The sequence below is a fragment of the Ciona intestinalis genome, unplaced genomic scaffold (assembly GCF_000224145.3).
Source record: "Ciona intestinalis unplaced genomic scaffold, KH HT001197.1, whole genome shotgun sequence".
NCBI lineage: Eukaryota > Metazoa > Chordata > Ascidiacea > Phlebobranchia > Cionidae > Ciona > Ciona intestinalis.
Genome location: NW_004191518.1, coordinates 3022 through 19726, shown reverse-complemented (window position 1 = coordinate 19726; position 16705 = coordinate 3022). Strand labels below are relative to the sequence as shown.

General features: G+C 33.2%; 2 protein-coding genes across 3 annotated transcripts; both read right to left on the bottom strand.

Moving 5' to 3' along the window:
* Positions 1–1258: 1258 nt before the first annotated feature.
* On the bottom strand, positions 1259–13982 carry LOC100176522 (AP-1 complex subunit gamma-1). Of its 2 annotated transcripts, none has more exons than XM_018817250.2 (19): positions 13755–13982; positions 13213–13337; positions 12756–12897; positions 12246–12342; positions 11803–11879; positions 11307–11432; positions 10189–10368; positions 9771–9826; positions 9293–9406; positions 8895–8978; positions 7739–7850; positions 6881–7024; positions 5927–6001; positions 4891–5018; positions 4249–4495; positions 3466–3733; positions 2858–3015; positions 2358–2456; positions 1259–2171 (listed from the first exon to the last, which is right to left on the bottom strand). In XM_018817250.2, exons 1-19 carry the CDS (start codon positions 13953–13955, stop codon positions 2070–2072), a joined length of 2535 nt encoding a protein of 844 aa, XP_018672795.1. In that variant the 5' UTR covers positions 13956–13982; the 3' UTR covers positions 1259–2069. The 2 variants fall into 2 exon arrangements, with proteins under 2 accessions (XP_018672795.1, XP_002131404.2); XM_002131368.5 differs by having other exon boundaries at positions 11307–11402.
* Positions 13983–13987: 5 nt separating this feature from the next.
* On the bottom strand, positions 13988–16082 carry LOC100178841 (3-oxoacyl-[acyl-carrier-protein] synthase, mitochondrial; the record flags this gene model as incomplete). The annotated part of the gene is given in 1 exon segment (XM_002131338.5): positions 13988–16082. A coding segment is annotated over 1 exon segment (1323 nt). The 3' UTR covers positions 13988–14213.
* Positions 16083–16705: the final 623 nt, after the last annotated feature.

The window sequence follows — 16705 nt, the reverse complement described above, 5'->3', positions numbered from 1 at the left end:
GGATGAAGCTGTTTTAAAATTTGCACAGAAATATTGTCTGTTTCTCCACATTTTATCATGGCTCGCTCTGGAAATTTAATTTTATAAGACTGCAATAATAAATTTTCTTGTCTGCCGATGTCACTGATCTGTGAGTTCCGTTTTAATGCAAAATTTGTTATTCTGTGTAACGCTTTAACACTGCTGTACTCCTTAAAATCAAATGCACAATTTTTGCAATAAAAATCAATTCTGAAATCTTTCCAAGAGGTATTCAGATTCCCGCTAACTTGTGTACACTCATAGTGTACCCACTTTCTACACTCGGAACACTCAATACATTTGTCTATGCATTGTTCTTTACAAATACCACATCTGTACATCTTTACACTTTTACTGAATATTTTCCTGAAACGATTTATGGTCTACAGTTATTAAAAGATAAACTTAATATACATGAAATGTTTGATATGCAAGTTTTCATTTTCCAGTATGTGCATTCACAGAAAATTGCTTAAAACCAATGTGTAAATAAAGTTAACAGATTTCATCTGGATTAACCGCAAGGTTATATAGCAAGCTATAAATGCACCACATTAGTGTATAAATATTCCAATAGAAGGGTGTATAGCTTTAGGGAGGTCATATGAAAAACACTGCTATTAATGGTTGTTAGATATATATGTGAATAAATGTAATTTGCTATATCCTTTTTGTGGAAGGCTGATAATTTGGCAACCTCTTTAGTGACCACTATATTTGAACCATAGTTTGTAGATAAACATGTTTATATTTTAGAGACTTGTTCGCGCTGTTCGAGCTGTTCGCGCGTATTTTAGAGACGTTCGCGCTGTTCGCGCGTATTTTAGAGATGTTCGCGCTGTTCGCGCTGTTCGCGCTGTTCGCGCGTATTTTAGAGTCACCCAAGCGGTGACTTTCGCAGTGGTTTCAAAACGAACTTGTTAGGTGTTGTTTGTGTTTTCCTTTTGTGGGAAGGTGAAAAACAGCCTCTATTTACCTTACCAAACACCTTTCGAAAAAATATATAAATTTTCTTTTGAAAAAATAAAGCATTAAAAGACTTGTCTTTCACGTAATAATGGGTTGGTCTACTCGATATTTCTTTGTCTTTGGTCATTATTAAACCCAGTGTTTCAGAAAAAAAACGCATGGATAGATAACTGTCATCCATCAGTTTCACATACCATGTACAGTAACTAAATAATGTGCAACTATATTGTAAACTTTAGTTTAAAATTAAATTGAGTCAAATATACAATTGTCTTTTCGGGCACATTGTATTGGCTGTTTTACACATAATAATTTAACAGACATATATGTTTGCCATTATCACAATATATTCTACTTATTTCAAAATATTTAAATGAAGCTTTTCAAGAAATTTAATATGTGGTGAGCATAACATGATAAGGACATTTAAAAACAATTGTGAAAATTAGAATAGCTACATATATGTAGATTTGTACAAGATTCCCAGCAAACAGTCAAAAGAAAGAAATATGTCACACAATTTTCGATATAAAACAGATGGAAATTAGTTCCAGGTTTCTAAGTGTAAGGTTGAAAGTCTAATGCACAGGCATAGATGGTTGCAATTCAATGACTACTCAGCCTACTGAATGATATTATAACCCATGATGAATAGTATAAATACTAAGAACTAAAACACAACTTTGAATAGAAGTAAAGGTTAAATATTGAGTATTGTTGATGTTGTTCTATAAAAGTAGTACCATTTACATCAAGTGCTACTTTCACTATCTTTACCACAACCATTGTAAACCCATTGCATTATATTCAACTTCCATTACATAAAAGTTTTAATCAATGACTGATTTGCAACTACCAAGCTGCAATAACTGAAAAGGACACTAGATATATAGAATGTTTACTAACCTATTGCCACTTATATTTGCTGTGGCCATTACTAGGCAAGTTGGAAATAAGTCAAGTTAGTTGCAGTAGTTTTACACAAGCAAGTGCACTTTATCACGCGTGCGGCTGCACTTTCACTGGGAATTAAGACTTTGTTACACTAAATATATGATTGTTCTAAGAGCTGTAGCATTTCACTGCCAAGTCGCTGGTGGAAAATCATTAAATTCGCCCATTTCTTGAACTGATTGGCCTTGATAGTTGTATGATATCCTCATGCGTAGTCTAGGCTGTGCCTGTGGTATGAAATGATATATTTTAAAAGTTGCTAAAAAGAAAAACAGATTAACCATAAAACAGGTTCTATAATTTTCTGTAATAAACTTACTTTAATTATACTTCTACATACGTTTATTAAAATCTATTATAAATATTTTAAAACTGATTAAAAATGAAGCTAAAAAACAAAACGATGTTCATACCTTATTAGGATTATTTAACTTAATCGTTTGCGTTAGAACGTTGCTGTTGTTCATACCAACCAAATTTCCACTAGGAGGCAGCATTTGAAGCTGTAGTGACTGCAAGGTAATGTAAATGTTAACTACTTTGTTAGTGTTTATTTTCCCAAGCAAAAACCTCATTTGCTTCAACCAAGTGTTTCTATTAGAAGTTTAACTTGATAATAAATAAACATAAATGGCTTGTTTGCTGCTCATTTTCTTCCAATTAAATGTTTTTAACTGTAGGCATCTTTTAACTTTTCTCTTTCTTCCAAATAACATGTTTTTAACTGTAAGTGTGTTCTAACAACTGTTGTTTTGTCGCTCTATCCTGTCTTTTGAATTAAAACACTTCTAAATCTTCACTACCGTAAACGAAGCGACGAATTGCTTCAAACTCCAGATCCAATATTGAATGTTACAAACAGATTTTTGGTCCAGCAGTTTAAATAAACACCTTCAGTATAAAAAATCCTCACCTTTGGTACAGCAGCTTGAAAAATAAATTCATTCAGATCCTGTGCATTGGAATTGGATGCAGATAACATCACATTAAGTATGTTACCATCTCGCTCAAACTGAAACTTTATCAAGAGTCCAGATTTTTCAAATGCTGTAACGCCAGTTATAACTGGCTCTGTGGTGCAAGAAATGTTACAGATAATTTTTAATATTTCTATACTATATGGGTGAGGTCCCGCAGCGTGGCCACACCATGGGTTCGGGGGTTTAGGCCAGAATTGGTTTGGCCATAGTTTTTGATATGCCACTCATTTTAATTTTTGCAATCTAAACCTTTTTGAATAAAGAATAAATTTACATTATTTTGGTAATAATAAAAAGTAGGTTCACTGTACAAATGGCATGTGCTGAATTTGCTGATCACTTGCATACATGCAGCTGGATGAATGAGTGGCCAATCCTTAAGAAAAGTCATTTTTCAAAAAATGATTAATTTTCTAATATGCAAATTATTAAAATGCAAAAATAGTAATAATAGTTGGTTCCGCCCTCATTATTTTTATTTTTTATGAATTTATAACTAGTGTTGAATAAATAATCAACACCAAAAATTTACAAAACATACTTTGCATGTTGTTGATGACAGGTGCTGGGGATTGAAATCCGTCGAGCAATGAACCGCCCATTAGGTTGTTTACATTTGGTTGGTTGTTAAAACCATTTACAGCTGGTGGTGCTGGTTGTGTGGTTTGTGGTTGCATTGAAAAACCAAGATCCAACAAACTGTTGATGTCATTGCTGGGAACAACAGGAGCTGCTTGTTGTTGTTGTTGTTGATTGTTGTTGCTTGAACCAAAATCAACAAGATCGAGCAGCAGATCAACATTGCTTTGCTACAATGAAAGATCAAAGTTATTAAAATATGATATAATAGGGTGAAGTGAGACAGGGCATCTTTAGCACATACTATCCAAATATCCTGATCGTGTTTAAAACAATTAACAACAGTCTATGGAAGTGGTAAGAATAGGGTTTTATAATTCTTTGGATGTTCTTTGTTTACTTCCAAAGAAAACGAAATAATAGAGCTAAAAAGTGTCCCATCTTCCCCCACTCTACAATATAATATCTTGAAAAAAAAATTTAGTTGGTCAGTGGTGTGGTGTTATGTCTTTTATTAAGGAAAATTAAGTTAACTTACACATGTCAGTAAAACCTTAACGCACAAAATGTAGTTTTATCGTCACGATTCAAAATTTAATAATGATAAACAAAATGCCCTAGTCGGTGTCATTAGACAATGTAACACATGATTCATCAAATACCGCCTAATGGCGATATAGCATCAAAAGAAAAGCTGTAGGGGTCTAACATAATATCATAACAGTAAGCTCAAATAAATTCACACCTGTTGTGGTTCTGGTTGCGCAACACTTGCGGGTTGTTGAACACTTTCAACTGTTTGTGATTCCAATTGTTCGCCTCCCTCTTCACCATTAGTGGTGGTGACTTGCTTCTCAAACTGTGGCATGTGTTCCAACAAACCAGGACGTAAGTTATCATGCTGGTTGAATAAAACGTTGTATTCAACGGATCGTTGCTGGACTTCCATGTCATGAGAGGTGGAATGAATGCTTACTATCTGCTGTGCTTGACTGGAAACATAGTTTAATGGATAAATTAAAAGAATGACCATTAAGAGTAAGCAGTGTAATCATATCTGCAATAAATGTAGGCAATGCCTACTAGGCAGTATAAAAAAAAATATATTTTTTTACATTTTTCTTTATTTATGTTTGCAGTATAATCATATCTGTAGTTTATGTAGGAAGTATAATTATGTCTGTATTTGTTTACATTTTTCTGCAATTATATAGGCAGTGTAATCATGTCTGTAAGTTTTTTGGTAGAAAAAAGAAACAGCTTGAACGCCCAATTGTTTTTAGTAAACATTTAGTTGTAAATGTAAAAAATCCTCTCAGCTGTTGTAAAAGGCCAACAATGTCTTAAATCACATCTAAAAAAACAAATTAAAAGATTTAAAGGAAACCTGTTGTATCCCGAGAATCGAGTGCTGAGCTTCATAACAGCATTTATTGCATAAGATTTGGTGACTGGGTTTGTGAGAGATGACTTCAATGCTTTATCAAGTAAGTTCAAAACATCACTTTCATTTACCTGGGTGAAAATCAATGCAATGTTACCATAGGCGCCTAACATGGGTATGCAAGGTATGCGTTTTTTCCCAAAAATAAATCAGAGTACCCAGTATAAATGTATAAACAATTTAATAGACTCCTACAAACATGTATTAAATAACACTATGTAGTGGTGATAGCGCAACGACCAGTCTATTTCCCAAATAAATGCTAATAATTTGACAAGAAAAAGGTCCTGTTTTTTGGCTGGTAAGTTTTATCTGCTGGTAGCTTGACTTTTCAACAGTTAGGCGCCTATGAACGTTACAAAAAATGAACTATACAATATATAATAGTTAACCTAAAATAATAAGATTTATTTACTCGAATATTATCCCTAATTTGTGATTTGCCTTTGAACCACAGTTTAATGTACATTCTCATACATCCATATTAAACTTTTTAAGGCAAAAGACAGTCAACTATGTAAACATATTTTACAAACTCTGGCATTCTGGATGTTAAAATTAATAATCACTTAACAAAACAAAAGTTTCGTGGCAGTTTTAACAAAGTATGAGATAATCAATGTTAGTTTACCACTTATAAGTCCTCCACATTTTGGGAATCATATTATATAAAACCATGATTCAAATCATACAATATAGTACAGCGGTTTCCAAAGTGGGGTCTGCGGACCAACTGGGGTCAGTACAGAAATTTCAGAGGCTTCGCAATATACAGCAAGATTGTGGTTCGATAATAAAGCTTTCTAAGGTAAAATGCTTGCTTTATCCCTTTTTTCTTATAGCATTCTTTGATTTACATAAGGCCGCGAAACTTAAAAATAATTTTAACAGGGTCCACCAGGCAAAATTTTTAGAACAGTTTGAGAACCGCTGATATGGTAGAATGTAGCAATTTAGCCCCAATGTTAATATAACTTACATTAATTGGTTCATCTTCAACATTAGATCCACTAACAAGTTCATCTCCATGCTCACCCAAACACCAACACGCCACCTACAGTGTGCGGGGCGCAATTAATATTAGAAGACTATTATTACATTGTTAGATGCAGCTTATTACTGTTCTGTGTGCTTGAGACATATATATATATATATATATATATATATATACATAGTAGGGTGGGAAAGATGGGACACCTTTTCATTCTATTTTCTTGTTGCATTTGGTAGTAAAGAAAACAACATTCAAAGAATTGTAAAACCATATCCTCACAACTCTGACAGATCGTTGTTAATTGTTTAAAACGTGATCAGGATACTCGTATTTTTGCGCTAAAGGTGTCCTATTTTCCCCCAACCTATTATATACGAATATGTATAAATCTTTGAACTACTTTACACAATATAGCTACAGGCATTGCAGCCTATACTGTATGCTATGGGGTATGGGTAATGAATCACTAATGGCTAGTTATTAGGTTTCACACCTTATAAAATAATATAATAGTTCCAAAAAAATACCAGTGTTGGTACATACAAAATTTAATGTTTGCCATATAAAATAATTGAATCAGTTTACAAACAAACAAATTATTTCAATTTTAATACATTTCACAATTTTGTATGTAAAATACTCAAGTTTTAGTATATGAAACTATTACTTAACTTCCTAACTGTGACCGTTGCTCTCCATTGTAAAGTAAATACACGTCAATAGTAGGGTGGGGGAAGAAGGGACACCTTTGGCACATAATATCCGAACGGTTTATGGGAGTCGTGAGGATAGGGTTTTATAATTTTTTGAATGTTTTTTGTTTACTACCAGATGGGACGGGAAAATAAAATGAAAAGGTGTCCCATCTTCCCCCACCCAACTATATAGATAAAACACATCTATATATTGAATCCTATTTTAAATATTAATACCATGCACCTGTGTAAGAGGTTGCACTGACATGTCATCAACATCAAGCATAGCTTTATACAACTGCTGAGCTGAGTAAGCATGCATCTTATCATTGGCTGATAAGAGATGAATAAGGTTGGGAACCGCATCATCACGAACATAGTTTCCAGCCTACAAATTATAGAAAGCAAATTATTTTTTGTGGGCATATAGGTTTATAATAAGATATATGCATTGTCAATTCAGTATACTGTACATTGTTAAGAATCTTATTCCTGTACAGTTAAGATTAAGATATACACCAAAATGGTTGGTTTTGTCTCGTACAATGAATAATCAAACAGAAAAAAGGTAGCATTAAGACTAGAAAGATAAGTAAATTGATAAAAAACATAAGTTACTTATTGGAAGGTCACTAGACTCACTAGTCACTACACTACAGATATACATAAAAATAGTTGGTTTTGTCTTGTATAATCATATAGAAAAGGGTGGTAACCTAATTATTGAATACAACCTTATTAATGCCTATTATATAAAACATTATAAAGCAACAAATGCTTATTTAACTTATATATTTTCTATATAGTTGATTATATGCTATGGCAGGGTGCCTGACATTTAGTGCATATTACTATCCTATAAATCATACATAGTACTGCAGGGTAAGATGGGACACCTTTAGCAGATATTCTGATCGTGTTTTAAACAATTAACAACGGTCTTTGAAATTGGTGACTAGTGAGGATACTGTTTATAATTCTTTGAATGTTTTTTGTTTACTACCAAATGGGACAGGAAGCTAAAATGAAAAGGTGTCCCATCTTCCCCCACACCACTATATACAATATACTAATAATCAAGTTTTAAAATATCGAAACGCACCGTTGTTAAAACTTTGAGCATAGTATCGATGTGCCAACGTGCGTTTGGTGTGTATTTCTCGGCAGCTGTGAAGATCCCAGAAGAACAATCAGACTTGAAATCTAACGGACATCTGCATATAATGTGGTAAGGTAAGTAAGTCACGCTATATTAAGTTACTACTACTTTGCTTGATGAGGGAAATTTGGTAAAGTTATTTTCAGTTCAACTAAGTGTATACGCATTATAGTAGCGTTACTTACAGGTACCACAGGTGTATGTGTGGTAACATCCTGTTGCGAGTGCTAACTGTCTTCACTCATATTATATCTAATTAGCATATAGTGTGAACTAACTGTCAGGCTGCAGTTTTAATAAATGTAATAGGAATTTATCCATTATAAAATTCATGATGATTATGTATAGTAAATTCCCATTTTAAACTAAAATCAAAACTATGTTTATTCTGAATGGTATAATATCAGTTAAATATTTGATGATTGTAATATCCTTTTATTTTTTATAAAATTCATGATGATTAATTTATAGTAAATACATCTGGCATATTATCAGTTAATATTTCTACAAAATTGCTCGTTCTGATTACAGAAATAAAAAAGAATAGAACGCGCATCTCCAATGTCGGCAAATGAGAGAAGAGATACTCTCTCTCTTTCGCGAGTCGTTCCCGTTTACTATTGTAGTCAATGGAATCCAGGGCGTCTTTTTCTTCGTATTTTGACTTAATTTAAAGTTATGGTGTAAAACAAATATTTTCTAATATATATATATATATATATATATTTCTAACAAAAATGTTTGTTTGAAGGTTTTTATTTAAATTTATTAAGTAATTAATTTTTTTGTGGTAAACTGTAAGCGTTAACCTACCAAATTACTAAACTGTCCCAATAAACTTGAATGGCTGGTGTAGTTTTTGAAATAAACAGCTAAAACCTAAAACTAAAACTACTATGCGGCTACAGTAGTTTTAGTAGGTTTTTTTACAATGGAGACCAAGCGAAATGGGGACGAAGTTGGCGGTCACGTAAGTAAAAAAAAAGAATGTATCACGGTTTTGGGCAGTTGCGCATTCTACTTTTTTTTATTTCTGTGGTTCTTATATATAAACACACATGCAACATCTTTGTTTAAAATTAAAATAAAATGAAGTTACCTTGATAGGAATGAGAGCAGTTCTCTCATAGTACCTCGCACGTTACTGTGGTTCACTAATGCAAAACATAACTCCATTGCTCGCCTGTGTCAAAAATGGAATATCAATGGTGAGATTTATAATTTAAAAACAAATTAAAACCATACAATCACTGGAATTTAAGTAATATATAATGAAATATGTTTCTCAAATCTACTAAAACATTTAGTATTCAAAACATACTTAAAATTTTCAGACTTTAAAAATAGTATCCAAATTTTGGTAACCACTGATACATAATAAAATACTTTTTTCAAATCTATTACAACAATTACTACTCAGAATATAATTAATTTTCAGACTTAAAAAATACTTTCAAAATTTTTTGGTAACCAATAATGATTATCAAAATTGTTTACCTAAGAATAGAAGGGTCGGGATCTTTAAGACAATCCAGAACTGTTGTTCTGTGTCGTTGTACGGCTGTCATGTCAGTATGTACAGTGCGTAGTAATGAATTAAGTGCAACATATCTGTAAAAATCAGATATTAATTGATTAAATTATTAAAGGAATGAAGCAACAACATACACTTTGTGCCAATATGCATAACCTTAGCAGTGCCTGAAGTCACATATCCCTCAGATTTTAAAACAGGGGTGACATGACATCTATATTTTAGCACCTCAGTTTTAAGCCAAAATAGCCTTTCCCCTGCTGTTATGTCTCTATACAAACAAGTAGAGTTAAAATATACTGCACTCTACACTTTTATCAATGAGGTTCCCTATGTTTGACGACTATTAAATCATTTTGGCCTTGTAACTCAACTTTTGTTAAAAATTTAAAAAAACATGGCACATTAACACCAATGCAACAAAGAACTGTTAGAACATACCTTATATTTTTATCGTTATTTAACAGAAATCTTCCAAGGATGTTAACAGCAAGAACCTGAATCAAAAAATTTATTTAAATTATATCAAATAGAACATGTCTCAATGAATTAATAATTAAATAATAAAGGCGTTTAACACAGTCACAAAAAAATAGTTGCCATAAAATGATTTTTTAGCGGGCCAGATGGGTTGTTCTTTCTTATGTCAAGTACCCCATTGTCTTTTATTACCCCACTTTACTTTCTGCCAAATAAATATTAAATCTTTAATTTGTAATTCACAAATTAACAAAATTATATAATATGTGCATGAAAAAACTATATGTTTAAAATACTTTAAAAATCACATTTATACCAGGCATAGTCAGGCACATTAGTTACAGTAAAATAGGTAATCTCATTTGTAAACCCCTCTTACCCTTAATCCACTTTCTGACTTAATATCCATGATGGTAAGAACAGTTTCGTATAAAATGGCGTTTCCAACATTTTTACTCGTTTCAGTGTTGGTGGCGACTTGTGCAAGAATATCGTTCATTGTTTCGCTCGTTTCACTGTCGTTTTGACCAAGAATTCGCAGTAAACGGAGGATACGAACCTGGTAACATGATATGTAAAACAGTGAAGGTAATTTTACTATTCTTTGTGGGTGAGGTCTTTGCCTGAAGACCTGGTATTTAGGCCAGATTTGGCTCATTACCCTAACACCCGGAAAGCCCGTTTAAGTTTTCGTGAAATTAATAACATTTACTTGTATTTGCAATCTGACCCACTAGAAACCCTGGCTATTGTTCTTAACATGATTATAAAGACATATAAGAAACGATCTATATTATAACAATAATAGCTTTTATTTGTCTGTTTGATAGCGAAAATTAAAATATATTTAAAACAAAACAACAGGATATAGCAACAAAACAACAATTGTTTAAACATACTTTTGGTTAAAAATATATTTAAATGGAAGAAATAAGCGTGGTCGCTAGACTTAGCAGACAAACAACAGCTATTTATGTTCAAAATATTCCTATTGATATATGACATTATAAAATTAAAATGCTGTTTCCAAGCCAAGTACTTTTGATGAAATTAAACTAAAATTAACGAATAATGAAATAAACGACATACACAAACGTTTAATCTGATTTAATAGTAAACAAACAAGAAATTTGGTTTGTATAAATTCAACAAAAAACTGATAACACATGATTGTTGACTCAGATCCCCACTGTGGCTGCACTCTAATCTACAATCAATAGCACTTGAGGTTTGTGTTAAATAGACGCATGTCACTGCAAGATCAGCCGCACATTAAGTTGAACCGCTTTCTGTTCTTTACCTGGCCTTCAAACTGCTTGTTCCTATGGTTTTCAACTGCTTAACACATTCGTAACACTAACAGTAATACAAAGCTTAAAAATATAAACAAGCAGTCAAGCATATAATATAAAGTTGCCACTGTCTAAAATTTCCATAACTTACCTATAACCAGATGGTAGAAAAACAATGTATTTTATTCTACCTTCCAAATCTTACCTGTAGAAATGGATCACTGATGCCGTTCACATCATGCTCAGGTGAGTAGCCGGACATGATGAGGTTCTTAAGGATTCGTACGAGAGTAGGTACGAGCTGAAAGCAACCGCGAGTACGGGAAAAATTCTAAGTAAGTTCGAGATGGGGGGTTTAGTGTGGGGGGCAAAGTAACTTCATCCATGCAGTGAGTAGGAAATTATTTGAAATTTTAGAAGTGTTGGGTTTTGGAAACAAATTGATAATTGACAACACATAGCATGCTGTGAAATTACTTTGTGCCACACTGTTTAAAAAATTTTGACTTATTTTAAAAATACTTTGTGCCAAAAATGTGAGAACAATCATTTTTAACCCTTTTAAGATATGAATTAGTTCAAAAACCAGGTTCAAATCTGGTTACAGCCCACAAAAGCTGATGTCTCAAAATACAAATACATCCACACACAGTGGCATTTACTGATTTTTATCCAAACACACTGCACAAAGTGAAGCATACCTTTTTGAAGTTGGCTCGAACTTGCGGATTTTTCCGACAACATTCCGTGATCAGTGCTACTGCAGTAAGCATCACACCTGAAAATAAAGATTAATATTTAATATTTTATTTTATAAGATATATATATATAATTATTATTTACTTAAATAAGTTTTTTTTTTATGTTTATTATGGCCTCTACATTAACTCCTTAAAGTATCCCATTGTCGAAACAATTGTTTTATTATTAATGTTTTTTTCAATCTCTATGTTTAATGTTATGCCTGAGTAATTTTGTGTTCCTATATACAGTGGCATTCCAACATTACACGCATTCGATCAAAGAGGTCTTGTTATTATTTGATATCAGAATTGGAAAGCCATCACATTTAGTATTAGAATTGGGAAGCCATCACACAAAGCATAATTTTCAACCTAATAAAAAAAGCTGAAATATTAATTACCGTGGTTCTTATCTGCAAGTAATGGTTTGGTCAAGGGGATAAAATTTTCCATCATTTCAGGAACTTTCCTTACGATTCGACAAGCACATAAGATTGCCTGGATTGTATTCAAGTTTAATTTGACATTTAGGAAAAATAATTCATTTACATTTAAAAAATATAAGCATTTTATAACGGTAGAGTAGTATCATTGAAAACATATCTATTTTAATAAAGGGTTTTAACTAAATAGACATTCAAAAGGAAAAAATAAATTACTTCTGATGTGTTAAACAGCGGTTTAATAAACAGGTAAAAAGTTAATTATTAAATGACATGCTTTAACAGTTAAACAGTGTAAAATAAATATCTGTGTAAGTCTACGTAACCTGACCCAAATCACAGCTTAGACAGCTATACTTATTTTTGGAAATAAATAAACCCAGCCCCAACATGTTATATCAATATTCCTACGAAACTTTATATACATGAATTTAAATATTAATTAATTAGTCACATATAGATATATACCTTCTTTTTAACATAAGCATTTGCAGTTTTCAACAATCTTTCCACATCGGATGTCAAATCTCTTGCCATCTCTGTTGAACAAACATTACCAAGAGTACACAGAGCAAGACTTTGTACGTATTGTGACGGGTTGTCCATATCACTGAAAAGAAATGTTTCCAGGTTACTGTCATTTGTGTCACACTTGGAACAGCATAGTATGAACAACGTGGGGTAACACAAGGTGAAGAAACGACAGACAAAATTTTAATAGACATAAAAACTTAATAATAAGTTTAACAATACTTTTAATATAATGAAATAATATATATATCTTATTTATGTATATATATATGCTTATTACTATTCACAAGTTTATTTATTTTTCAAATAAGAAGCGATAGGAAAAAAAAAGAAGCAAATTTTGTAAAAGATAACCATTAAAACATAACATATTGAACATAAGAATCTCTTTTACTTTTTAAGTGAGTTTGTCATAAGAAGATGAACCTCTCTGTATTCATCCACAAGCAACATTGCTCCCAAATATCCAATTCGTTTATCCGTAAATCTTCCGCTGACGATCAGCTTTAATGCCTCAAGCTACAAAAACATGGGGAATTAAGTCAGCAAATTATTTATATGTGGTTCAGAAACAAAATAAATGGTAAAGTAATGTTCTTAGAAGTGGATGAACTCTTAAATGTTTAATTGTAATTTTTTGAATATATAAATTTTAAACAGAATTCTGTACAAGCTGTCAGGTGATAGCATGCCAATAATAAAGTGTATTGATAAGGCACCCCAGTTCTAATAAGCATAAAAAAGGCCTTTTTCATGCAAAATGTATCTTGTACCACATTCATACTCTAGTTAAGTGCCAAGTGTACTCAATGCATCATATTAATCACTAAGGTTCCTTATGTTTGTCCACTATGGAAGTAACTGAAGTTTGGCAATGTCCCAACTCCCATCAAATGTGTAAATGACAAAAATCGATTATGCATTTATGTCACCAACCTGTCCGAAATGTGCAGGATAGCCCAGCATATAAATATAAAGAACTTTGGCAACATTTCTGCATCTAAAAACAGAATCTTCTTCCCGAAATCCATTCCGGATATCGGCGCATTCTTTTTGTATGATAGCCCGCTCATCAGCTGCAGTTTTACAACTTCTGATGTTTCGAATTAAGTCACGAAGTCTGTTCGGGACTGGCATTTTAAATTTAAAACAACCTAATACTCCCGCTCTGGTAAAATCAATAGTAATAATGTAGGAAGCAGTAATATTTTTGCTGATGTGAAAAATACCTGCATAAACTCTAAAATATAACCCAATAACAAATCCTTGCTATTTTTGTACTACAAGACTGAGAGCATCATATAAAAATAGCTTGTAAATAATTGAATGTAATCAAAATATGACCTTAAGTGACACTAAACAAGGTAATCTTACATTCAGAAAATGGTTTTTTTTTCAAACACTAGAAAAACAAAGAGAAGCATTCGTTCCTCCAAAACCAAAAGAATTAGTTAACGCAATTCTCCTGTCTGTTTTGGGACACCACTTCTGTGTGGTTAATGGAACATAATTCAAATCCATTTCTGGGTCAGTTCTATCAAGGTTGAGAGTAGGTGGAAGTTGGCTGTGGTAGCAAGATAATACTGTAAAGGCAGCTTCAATGGCACCAGCTGCTCCTAGCATATGTGCTACTGCACCTTTTGTAGATGATACCGCAGGTGGAGAATTTTGAAAAAGTCTTTTAATTGCTCTGTTCTCTGCAGCATCACCCAATGGTGTAGAAGTAGCGTGTGCGTTTATGTATGTCACTTCATCCAGCTTGACACCAGCATCCTGTACAGCAGATTTCATGCATCGATATGCACCGTTACCATCTTCTGGAGGAGCTGTTATGTGAGAGGCATCTGCAGACAATCCATAACCCAACAGTGAAGCATATATCTTTGCCCCACGCTGTACAGCATGTTGTTCTTCCTCAAGAACTAACACAGCAGCTCCTTCACCCATCACAAAGCCATCTCTATCCGGATGGAAAGGGCGAGAAGCTACTTTCGGATTGTCATTGTATTTTGTACTCAATGCTCTGGCTTTAGAAAAACCGGAAAAGGCAAGAACATTCAAGCAAGACTCGGCACCTCCAGCTACCATAACATCGGCATCATTATGTATTATAAATCTCGCAGCATCACCAATGGCATGTGCTCCTGTTGTACAAGCAGTAGAAACAGAGTGGTTCGGTCCTTTCAGTTTATATTTCATGCTTATGTGTCCTGCACCCATGTTTAAAAGTATCCGTGGAATGAAGTATGGGCTAACAGCTCTATATCCTTTTGCATTAAGGTCATTTACAGTTGAGGAAACCGCATCCAAATCAACCATGCCCATTCCAAGTGCAACTCCTGTTCTTTGCTGGTCAACATCGGTCACTGGAGACCAACATGCATCATTTAAAGCTTCTTCAGCAGCTGCTGCAGCAAATGCAGTTGCTTTGGAAACTTCTCTTGAAACCTTTGCAGAGAACTGTCCAGGTCCTGACCCCTCTGGAACTCCTGCTCCTACCTTGCATGGAATGTCGCAATTATTAAAGTGAATGTTCGTAATACCACAACACCCTTTTAGGAGTCGTGACCAGACAAAGTCAACTCCGCACCCGAGAGGAGACACAATTCCAATGCCAGTCACAACAACATTACGAGATTTTGAAGATTTTCGTTTTACCCAAATATCAGAAACAGGTCTAGTGTGCAACAATCGCGTACGACATCTTGGACCAATCATGCTAAAAAAATATAACTGAACCTAACCAATGGTAACTAAAATGACCCTTACAAATGAACGAAATTACTTCTAAATTGCCAACTTTTCAAGAACAACAGTAAACAGCACAAAGACTTTTTTGTCGGTAATCTTTTAGCTTCTGACCAGTGAAAGTTTTAATTTTAAAATGTTTCTTAGGTCTAACTGATACCCACAGTATAATTTTTTAGCGAAAAATTCTGCTGTTTGTTTTTAAAATAAACTTTAAAAATGCGCCAAAACATGCTTTTTATGCTTTGTCACCATAAATCAGCTGACTTACAGAAAGTTAGCGGTCTAATATGTCACTTTACTATAGCGATAGGTGTTTTTGCCGTACAAGCTTGAATATTTCACTTTTTGCATTAAAATTAAAGGTGTGTAGCTTTAACATAGAGACGAAAGAAAACACAAATAAAGATATATGACGCATGAATGTACAAATTTAACAGATAACTAGTAACCATTGCATTTTGTTTTTAACTACAACGAAAGAATATGCATTCCTTTGCATTATGATAAAATAATCTTAACTTTGAACACTTTGAGACCAAAACTGTCACTGATTACCACCTAAAGAAATAACAACCGAGAATTTTTTACTACAGTGCCGAAACAACGTGTGCGATTTTGTACTAGAGTGCCAAAAAAATGAAAACACAACCGGTTTACCTATGAAATGATAATTCAAATAAATACGGAAATAAGATCATAGAAAACAACAAACAGGCTGTGGCATCTCATATGTTTACTAGGCTTACTGTAATCACAAATAATTGCCCTTTGTCGCCTATGTGAGCTAAACACCGGCCGCCTCAACTTTTCTACCGGTCAGTTAACTTTTTAATTTCTCAAAACGACGACGTAGCGATGGTTTTTTCGCCACCAACTTTTATATTATTGACCAGAGCCATAGAAATACCGAGTAGTCAAACTTCTCAGCTGTACAATACATATAATCGAAGCGATTGCTTTCTCTTTTGTATAACTGTACATGTGACTTAGAACTAATTTAAAAGTTAGAAAGTCTAAAAACATTGAAAACAGTTAAAAACGGGTTTTAAAAGCCGGTTATTTGAGACATTTTAGTCATTTAATAGGGTTAAGGTAATATTTTTATAAAAACAGACCCCTTTTCCCAGTTTAACACG

What these genes read in the sequence shown, in the direction of transcription:
- LOC100176522 (XM_018817250.2), bottom strand. Translation starts at nt 13,955, where the DNA reads ATGCCAGTCCCGAACAGACTTCGTGACTTAATTCGAAACATCAGAAGT. An exon ending in ATGACAAACTCACTTAAAAA is followed by an intron (nt 12,898 to 13,212) that starts GTAAAAGAGATT and finishes ATTTCTTTTCAG; the next exon opens with TGATATGGACAACCCGTCAC. An exon ending in TTCAAGCTGCTGTACCAAAG is followed by an intron (nt 2,457 to 2,857) that starts GTGAGGATTTTT and finishes ATTACCTTGCAG; the next exon opens with TCACTACAGCTTCAAATGCT.